This window comes from Henckelia pumila, chromosome 4 (assembly GCF_033568475.1).
Source record: "Henckelia pumila isolate YLH828 chromosome 4, ASM3356847v2, whole genome shotgun sequence".
Classification (NCBI taxonomy): Eukaryota; Viridiplantae; Streptophyta; class Magnoliopsida; order Lamiales; family Gesneriaceae; genus Henckelia; species Henckelia pumila.
The window spans coordinates 108,577,442-108,587,212 of record NC_133123.1 but is presented as its reverse complement, the minus strand read 5'-3'; the positions used below and the strand labels follow the sequence as shown (position 1 = coordinate 108,587,212).

The following is a 9,771-nucleotide window of genomic DNA, read 5'->3' as shown; positions in this document are numbered from 1 at the left end:
TTAATTCTAAACTCTAAATATTCCCAAATTAAATATTTTTGAATTAAAATTAAATAATCTCGGGCCTTACAACAAATCTCACACTTGTTTTGTGGATTTATTTTAAACGTTGGTATTACATTTAAATTTGCAAGTCGTTGCAACATATTGAAGTTAACATGTCCTAATCGTTCATGCCATAATTCATAACTTTCAATCAAGTAAGTAGAACCAACAACTTTATTCTTCGCCTCTGGGCGGATAACATTCATTACATTCAATTTAAAGAGACCACTATCTTGGTACCCTTTACCAACAAATACACCAGACTTTGTCAATACAAATTTATCGAACTCAAACACCATTCTAAATCCTTCCTTGCTCAAGAGAGAACCCGAAACTAAGTTCTTTCGAATGTCGGGCACATGCAGCACATTCTTGAGCATCACCTCTTTGCTCGAGGTCATTTTCAACACCACATTTCCTACTCCAACAACTTCAGACGTTGCGGAGTTTCCCATGAACAGATTTCGATCACCAACGATGGCATATGTGGAATACATATCTTTTTTGGCACAAATATAGCTCGTAGAGCCGGTATCGATCCACCATTCTCTTGGATCATCCACCACGTTGGTCTCACAAATAACGGCACTTAAATCAATATCAGAAATTTTTAAAGGTACATACCTTTCTTCAACCATGTTGACTTGCCTTGGTTTCTGATTTTTGTTGTTTTTTTTTTGGAAGACGGCAGTCCCTTGCAATATGATTCGATTTGCCACAGTTGTAGCAACTTTCTTGGAATTTCTTCGCTTTCCCCTTTTGCTTTCCATCATGGAGGCGCTTCCTCTTGTCACTCGTACTAGATTCTGCCAGATTTGTTTTGGCCTCGGTTTCCATCATCTTTTTATTTGACTTGGCCTCAGTGTTTCTGTTGTCCTCCTCGATGCGAAGCCGCACAATAAGGTCTTCAAGTTTTAACTCCTTACGTTTGTTCTTAAGGTAGTTTTCGAAGTCTTTCCACATCGGAGGCAACTTCTCAATGATAGAAGCGACTTGGAATGGTTCATTGATCTCCATCCCCTCAGCCAACAAGTCATGCAAGATAATTTGTATCTCTTGCACTTGAATCATCACAGTTTTTGAGTCTACCATTTTGAAGTCCATAAATTTGCCAACCACGAACTTATTTATGTCTGCGTCTTCAGTTTTGTATTTATTTTTCAAGGAATCCCAGAGTTCCTTGGCAGTCTTCACAGAGGAATAGACACTATAGAGAGTGTCATCAAGGTCATTCAAGATGTAGTTTCTGCACAGGAAATCGATGTGGTTCCATGCATCAACAGCGGTCCTCCTTTGGGTGTCAGAATCGCCTTCAATGACGACAGGGGGATCCTCCTTCAGGAATCTAGACAGATTGAGTGTTGTCAGATAGAACAGCATCTTCTGCTGCCAATGTTTAAAGTCAGCACCAGAAAACTTTGGCGGCTTTTCTTCATGTGCAGGGGCGGAAGCGAGCGGAGTGAATGAAACGGTGGACATCTTCAGAATCCGAGAAATACAAAATTTCGTCTTGCGATTGTTATGAGGAAGTATTCCGAATTCTGAAAAACTTTAACAACAGCAGCAACAAAAGCAGCAAACAAGTCGAGACGAGAGAAACTCTCTATCCACAAGAAGAAATTGCCCGTTAACGGTGCTCAACGTTGGCGGAAGTCGTCTCTAAGATACAACGACTAACGATCGTGATATAGCAGCACTACAAATATCACTAACTTCAGCGAACGAAAATAAGTATCAACTTTTCTTTTGAGAAAGTGAGGGAGAGATTTGCAGAAATCTGGTGTATACATTATAAGATGTTTTTCTATATCATTATACGTTATAACTGATCATATATATAGCCTAAGACTTCAAACAATACGTCTTATGGCCTAAGAATGCAACCCGTGACAGAAAAGGCCCAGAAACAAACGTGACTTTTCAGACTGCAGAAGGCGCACTCGAGCGGTAATATTTGACCGCTCGGGCAGCCAACTTAAACCCAACTTTCTGTTTTGCAGAATTTGGGTTGCGCTCGGTCGGTAATTTAAGACTGCTCAGGCGGCCAACAAATATCAAGCCTACTGTCTCGCAAGGTGAGGGCTGCGCTCGGTTAGTAGTTTCTTACCGCTCGGGCGCACTAAAAAAAATAATAAATATTATTTTTTAACCAAATTTTATCCAAAAAGAATAATTGATCATAAGACCTCGCCTCGCCCCGCTCCGCCGCGCTGGCCGGCCCCGCGCGTGTGTGTTTGTTGCATCGATTAGCGTCTTGCCCTTTTGCAAAACATCCGGTGCCCTAAGGAACCAATCCCATAATCCAAAGTTGGATTATATAAGGTGAACAATACATTGGAGTTGTTCCAATGTGGGACAAACCAAAACCAAGTTTTTCCTCCAAATCATTTCACCAAATTCAAATTTACTTAGGACAAGCCTTTCCTTCAACTCATTCAAATATTTCTTCAATTCATTCAAATATTTTTTTTTCAACACGGTTCGTATTTTTACACATACGCGTAATTAATTAAATATTGTTAATGTGGAAAATCATGTGACATTAGATCTATTATTAGGGTATTACTCATATGCAGGGGCGGATCTAAAAATTTTATCAAGGGAGGACAGCCGGTCACACTAAAATATATTATATATATATATATATATATAATCATCTCATAACAAAATGTTAAATATAGTGTTCTCATTTAAATAATATTTTTAGATTTCAAATTTCACTTACAATTTAACCCTAAGACTTGACATTTTCTCAAAATAATTAATAATAACTTCATTCCGCTACCTAATATATATATATATATATATATATATATATATATCAGTATAATTAATGAATATTTGTAATAATTTTCTCAGCAAAAATTTTCTCTTCATTGCAGTTATCGCGACTCGTAAATTAAAAGTTAAACTTACAAGTTCTTAAGCTGACAATTCTTGCTTCAACAATTTGTTTTTAGGTTTAAAAAAGTTAAAACTCATTTGTGTTTTGGTTTTAAACTTGGTGATTGAGCTATAATTTTTTAAAGACTATGAACCACAAATTTTCGGGTCACTTTTCACACATTAAACGATGAATATTAACTTAAATTTTTTGACTCCTCTTTTATATTTTCGTGTTTGATTCCTAATTTATGTTCATAAAATATAATTTTTTTGTGGAACCGCCCTTGCCCATATGCTAGGTTGAAATCTACCAAAATTTGGATATCCAGAAATCAAAATTAAATTCCTCGTGGATTGCGCATATTATACAACAATTAAAAAAACTGAAAAAAAGGTTATAGATAGATATATATTATATTAGATATTAGATAGAATATATTTGATTTACTTACAAAAAATATTTATCTTTTTTAAGGGTTGACCCCGAAGGTCGAAGGAAACTTCATCCCATATGAGTCAGAGGCTTATTGGCTCATGCGAAGTTAAATCGAGGGATGTGCACGAGCGGCAGGAACCTGAGAGAGGGAGCAACATAACCAATTCCCAGAGCATACTCCACAATATTTCAGTAGGGAATATGTTCCACACGAGGATCGAACCCGCAACGCTGAAAAGTTTTTTCTCACGTCACTTCAGGCCTTACCAACTCGTCTATGCTCCTATGGGCACTTGCAAAATATTTATCGTTTATAAATCATTACGTTCCACAAATTACTTCACATCCCTTCATTTTCGATCAAGAAATGAAACTCAAATGAATTTTTTTCCTAAACTTTAACCCAACATACAAAATGGACTTGAAACTCCAAATCCATATTTAATTTTATTTTAAATCTTAGGAATTTATAAAGGCATATCAAATCCAAATTCAATTTTATTTTGCTTCCAAGTAAAAATAATTCAGTTCCAACAAAATTTCAACAAATCGTCGCTCCTTGAAAAGTTTCTTTTAATAATAATCATATACCAATAAAAATAACAATAACAATAAAAATAAAAGAAAGTTGAAATAAGTAACCACCACTATAAAAACAAACACAAGTGTAATTGTACATGATTCAAAATCCTAAAACTAGTCAATGTCACAAACTACTCAAACATCATCTCCAAGTTCCACCAATCTGTACAAAAATAAAACCATTCATACTCTTCATCCAAATCTCTTCGTATACCCATCCCTTCTGTATCAGCAGCATGAACACTTGGCTCCACACAAACATGAGCACAATGTGAACCCACAAGTGCATTTCATGCACCGGCATGTACATCTAGTGCAGCTTGGTTTGAGACAGTCGGGGCACTTTGGTCGCCATAATGTGAACTTTGGCTGCCACTTCGGACATTGCGGCTGCCACCAGCAGCAATCTGTGCATTTAAGATCCGGACAATGTGGGCATTTGGGATGTCTTACTCTAATTTTACAGCATTTATGAGTCTTTCTGTGCAAACGAAGTGATTGACGAATCTTTCTGAGTCGAACTGCAGTGTTTACATTCTCCATTTCTTGAATGAATCTGCAAAGATGGCGAATGTAATCTGGATAAAGCTCGAGGTTGCAGTGCCCGCCTCCCTTGATCCACAAGGGCTCATAAGGTTCCTTGGCCATTTTCCATAAACCATTGCCGTGAAGCCAATTTACCACATCATCCTCTGTTCCCTGCAAATTGCATAACAGAATGCCATTATACAAGACAGAGTAGTCAAGGGTGGCATCAGAGTTTTGAGAAGATCTAGACGTGCTAGGTTTAAAATGAAGACTACCTGCACCGCCAAGAGGAATTTGCCCTTGGGCAAAATATCCCGTGATAAAAAAAAAACACAACTTCGAGTGGATTAGAGTTTACAAAGTCGAACAATGCTAATCGTAAATAAAATCAGATTCTTATATTATCATTCTGATTTTATTCTTCTCGTCATATATAGTGAGGTAAAGTGAAATTACGCTGATGTCTTTCCAAGGAAACAATAGTCTGACGAGGGCGGGTCAATGTTTACACAATCGCAGTTACTCCAAGATTTCTACTTATATTGCACAGAGGACATGTCATGTTCCTACTGAAATTTATTACTTGATGATTATCATGGCATTAAGAGCCCCATAACTGGCGGAACTATGCTCAAACCGCAGCAAGGCTCAGCCTCTACGCCAACATTAATGTGACCTCGTTGACAACTAAGCATGCATAGTGGTGGGCCTTAAAGGCTCAAAGCACATTTAAACACACATGAAACAAAAGGATTATATAATTTAGGTTATATCCAATGCAAGAGTCATTCTTATAGGATCGAGCACTTGTGGGTTTAACGGTGCAATTCTAGTATTCTAAACTGTTTGTCAACATAAAATTCATGTTTCGATCGCTCTAGCATGGACAACTATTGTTTCTCAACAATCCTCTCCCAATAATTGCACTTCTAGGAATACACAAGAATTGAAAACGTAACATTTACCAATCACAGAATCGAGAGCTCATTGCTTGGAACATACTTTGAGCTAAAAAGCCAAATCCAAACGAAATTATTAGGAAGATGAAAGAAATAACCATACGGCAGAAACTAAAATGCAACAAATTCCAGTTTCACTGATGTCCCAAAAAGGACACCAAAATGCAAACTGCTGAAGCTTAAAAGGTGTTGAAATCAAAGAATGTATATTGGTACCAGATATTATATTTTAAAGCTTGTATGGCTACAGAAAAGGTTTCCTATCATATTTACCGCCATTGTACTCTTACCTACATAAATAGTTGATAATTTATAATTATAATCTTAATTAAGAGAGATTGATAATGATTCGTAAAGTTTTAGCCCTCTAAACATTATATCATTAATGAAGGCCTTAATGCCCAACCCAGATAAATCTATGTTGTTGGCTTTCATTATCAGTTCACCATATTTCAACCATTCTAAATTCGACAAAGAGCATCCATATTGATGAAGTCATGTGCTAAAGGATACATCCTTCATGTACACATTCAATCAAAAAATATTTAATATTAAATATAAATTCTTTCTTTGGGAAATTTGTAGTTAACAAAGAAAATTAAATGATGACATTTTGGAAACCTGGATATGCTCTCCTACAAAAAAATATTGAGAAAATTTTTTCTGCAGGTTTTGCACCTAGAAGTAAGACTACGGAATTCCTTCCAGCAGAGATTCTTAAATAATGAAATTCTAACTTCAGAATGCAACACAAATGAAATATCGAATTTCATCAGCCTCTTAAAATGTCACATACTTGTATCTTTATGAATACCAAATATGGATGATGTGTCCAATGCCAACACAAGTAAGGCAAAAATTATACATCTCTTGTATATGTCATAAGATTCATTGCCGAAATAATTAACGAGCAATTGAAACTTCGATTCAAATGCTTGTACATACCGGTAGCACTTACATGTATTACAAGAACAGGACACTTCACCTTCCGTATTTTGTTTATGTTCTGCATTTAAAGATAAAATCAACAGCTTAAAAAGGCAATAACTAGAACTTTCAGAGCTCTAATTCATAGTTAGTTAGATTATTAGCGCCTATAGAATATTTTATTTTTCTCTCAAAAAGTTAACTTTGCTGACCTTATAAATATCACAACAGAGTGAGAAATTCACATGGCACAGCACACGAAGGCCCGAAAGAATGGCACTATGCAGAACAACGCCTCTCAACCTTGGCAATTTAGCTGCTAAGTGCAATGTGGGGCCACTTCCAACAGATTGCCCATATAAAACTAAATCTTCTTGGCTAATCCCATATTCAGTTTGAAGACACTCATATACAGCCTCAATGTCCGCATATGTATCATATTCACTTGGCTGGAAGCATTCCAAAATTTTAATGAAGAATTGGTAAGTAAGACAAGAAAGAAAGATGCCCAATTAGGATTTGTTTTATTGAAATCAAATATCAAGTTATAAACCATCACCTAAAAATCAGGATACACACATACTTGCTTCAATACTCGTTAAGACTTAAGCAAGAACCCATGAATCCTTTTTTATTTTCTTTTTTTTTTTTTTTTCATGTTTTCACTTAAAAAGCTGATAAAACACAAATTACAATTTGTCATATGAAAAATCAAATATAGATTAACAAGACACTGGTAGCTCGAAGTTTACCTTACCAGTAGAAGCTCCATAACCAGAGTAGTCATACCTGCATAATAGAAACAGAATGGAGTGATACTATAAATTGGCCCAAGGATTATATTTTCGAAAAACTTAATTCGACTAATATTGATTGATCACCTTTTCCCACCCCAGAGTTCGAGAAATAACATACATACAAGTCCAAAGCATGATTCAGACAATTTAATACGAAAACAAGTTACATATACACCAAAAACTACACGCTCAATATTCTCAATAGCTATGAATAGGACACAACTGTGCAGGATTTAAGTTCCACAAGTAATAGCATCTGACTAAAAAAATTAAATGCACATGGGCAATCAAATGCACATGGACAGAGTAGCATAAAAGTAGAGATAAATGTCACTGCCAACTCAACTCCCCTCCGAGAAAGCATAAAATAGTGAAAAATAATTCTAACATTTAATGAATGAGTCACAACAGACATGTAAAACCAATAGCTTTCGAACAATCTGAAAAAGAAATTATATGCTTCGAAAATGACTGGAAGCAATATAAAATTATTAGTCTCTGAGCCTCTGTATAGTTGTAAAAAAGAAATATTTATTGAACAATTTTCATAATGTTGAAGTTACAGAAATTTAGAAAATGGTGAGGCTGGATTGCCAGTTGTTCAACATACAAGATCCCAGATCTGAACCCATGAAATAAGAACAAGAAACATGGAATCTCACTCCAAAAGAACGTGGACATTTTGAAACCTTTTCACCCGAAAGAAACAAAGGGAATCTTAGAATACATGACTTTGAAGTAGGGGACCTTTACCAACCTTCGAAGATTTTATGTATCCACTTCTATTGAATGGGTAATTTACACTGCCCAAAATAGAGGTAAAACTAGCATTTTGTACAGAAAAAATTTTCACCACATCCAAAACAAAAACTTACAAGACTAGATCGAAGTCAAGTTGACCACAGATTACTCTGGAATCATAATAAACAAACTAGAAAACGTATGAGAAACCAAATACAGGAAAGAGGAACAAACCTATAGGCTATATGTATAACCAAAAAAAAAAAAAACTTCTATAAATAATTTAAACCACCTATCCAGAACCTACGAATCGGCAAGAAACCCATATGTTTATTTTGCAAGTAAAACCAAAAAAAAAAAAAATCGGACACATGGGTCTAAAGAACTCTGATTTTTTTTTTCCAGCAGACAAGAACCCAGGAAAAAAAAAAGAGAGAGAGAATGACAAAGGGACAAACCCGATTAGATTAACTCTAAGATTAGCTTTAAGCTGAACAAATAAGTCATAGAGCTGGCCGAGATCAGCGGCATTTCCATGAGAGTAAAGAACCGTAAGCCTGGCGTAAGGATTCCTCAAATAAAAGGCTACAATCTTGTTACCCCTTTTCGTCTGAATACACAACACATCCAGAGAAGAATCATCAATGGCTATAGGCAAACACGACGCCGTGGACACGGCCACCAGTTTTCCGCCGTCCCTTTTCTTGACCTGGTAAGTGGGCGGCGTTGGTGGAAAGAAGGCAAATTTCGCAGCCATCTGAGACACTAAGCACCCCATTTTCGAAAAACAGCTACAAAATCAGTCCTTTTTCTTGTAAGAAGAAGAATATCAGTGAGCGCCACCAAAAATGGAGTTGATGACTGGAGATTATATTCATGAATGCATGAGTAAGGTGTTTGGTGAGTGAAATGGAGTAATGTGGGTTGGTTGAGAGGGAGGATGAACGAGGTGGGCAGTGGGTTTCGTGATTCGCTCCTTGTTTGTGGATGGGTACCGGGTGTGTGTGAGAGAGAGAGAGAGGGAGAGAGTTGTGTGTGTGTTGGGGCTAAATCTGTGTAAGAGATGAGATCATCGTATCGTATGGCTGTCTGGTTTTTTGGTGTTGCGTGTGTGTGTTGAGCGGAGAGGGGAGAGTGCACGGACGCACTCTCATTAAATTAATATAAATAAAACAAAAATATCACATTAATATATTATTCCGTCCCTCCCATTGATGCATATGGGAGTATGTTTTAACAAAAATTAACTTGGAATAGTAAATTTTAAAAAAATAATTTTTTTTTATTTAATAAAATTTTTAATAAAATAAATAATTGTGTAAGTAATTAATTATATTAATTTAACATTGTTAATTTGATTAAAAAAATAGAAGAAATAATATTAAATATAGAAACTAAACTATATATATTCCAAATGAAATGATATGAATAAAGTATTATTCTTCCTGTATTTTAATATATTACCCTTTACCATAACTACTAATGTTTTCATATTTTAATAAATTTATAATTTTGCTTTTACAATTATCATATTTCATATATATTTTTTCTATTTGAAAATTTAAAATTAAGATTTATTTTTTAAATATAATATAAGTTATTTATTCACACGAATTTTCATGTGCATAAATTTAATATATAGATACATTTGTTCTAAAAATTATTGTAAAGTAGGAATCTTGGAGTTATGATTTCTTCGTTTATGCCTAATTGCTATACCCAATATGTTTATCGTTTTTTTCGATTTTGTTTTACACAATTTTATTTCGAATTTCAACTTATTTGATTTGAATAAATATTTAAATTAATAATTAAAGTAAATTCTTAAATATCATATATTATCATTTTAGTTCTCTATCGTCTAGTGGTT

The 9,771-nt window shown here is 35.1% G+C and overlaps 2 protein-coding genes across 2 annotated transcripts; both read right to left on the bottom strand.

Moving 5' to 3' along the window:
• Positions 1-675: 675 nt before the first annotated feature.
• LOC140861523 (uncharacterized) lies at positions 676-1,524 on the bottom strand. Its single transcript, XM_073264545.1, has one exon. The coding sequence runs from the start codon at positions 1,522-1,524 to the stop codon at positions 676-678; it is 849 nt and encodes a 282-aa protein (XP_073120646.1).
• Positions 1,525-3,987: 2,463 nt separating this feature from the next.
• Positions 3,988-8,961, bottom strand: LOC140860030 (uncharacterized). The gene is made up of 5 exons (XM_073262771.1): positions 8,360-8,961; positions 7,116-7,152; positions 6,576-6,812; positions 6,395-6,442; positions 3,988-4,648 (listed from the first exon to the last, which is right to left on the bottom strand). The coding sequence occupies exons 1-5, from the start codon at positions 8,677-8,679 to the stop codon at positions 4,178-4,180; spliced, it is 1,113 nt and encodes a 370-aa protein (XP_073118872.1). The 5' UTR covers positions 8,680-8,961; the 3' UTR covers positions 3,988-4,177.
• Between the last annotated feature and the right edge of the window lie 810 nt (positions 8,962-9,771).

Excerpts from the sequence above, each read along its gene's own strand:
- LOC140861523 (XM_073264545.1), bottom strand. The coding sequence starts at position 1,524 with ATGTCCACCGTTTCATTCACTCCGCTCGCTTCCGCCCCTGCACATGAA.
- LOC140860030 (XM_073262771.1), bottom strand. The coding sequence starts at position 8,679 with ATGGGGTGCTTAGTGTCTCAGATGGCTGCGAAATTTGCCTTCTTTCCA. Across the intron at positions 6,443-6,575 it reads TCTGTTGTGATATTTATAAG|AACATAAACAAAATACGGAA; the intron begins GTCAGCAAAGTT and ends CTTTAAATGCAG. Across the intron at positions 4,649-6,394 it reads GTCCTGTTCTTGTAATACAT|GGAACAGAGGATGATGTGGT; the intron begins GTAAGTGCTACC and ends TGCAATTTGCAG.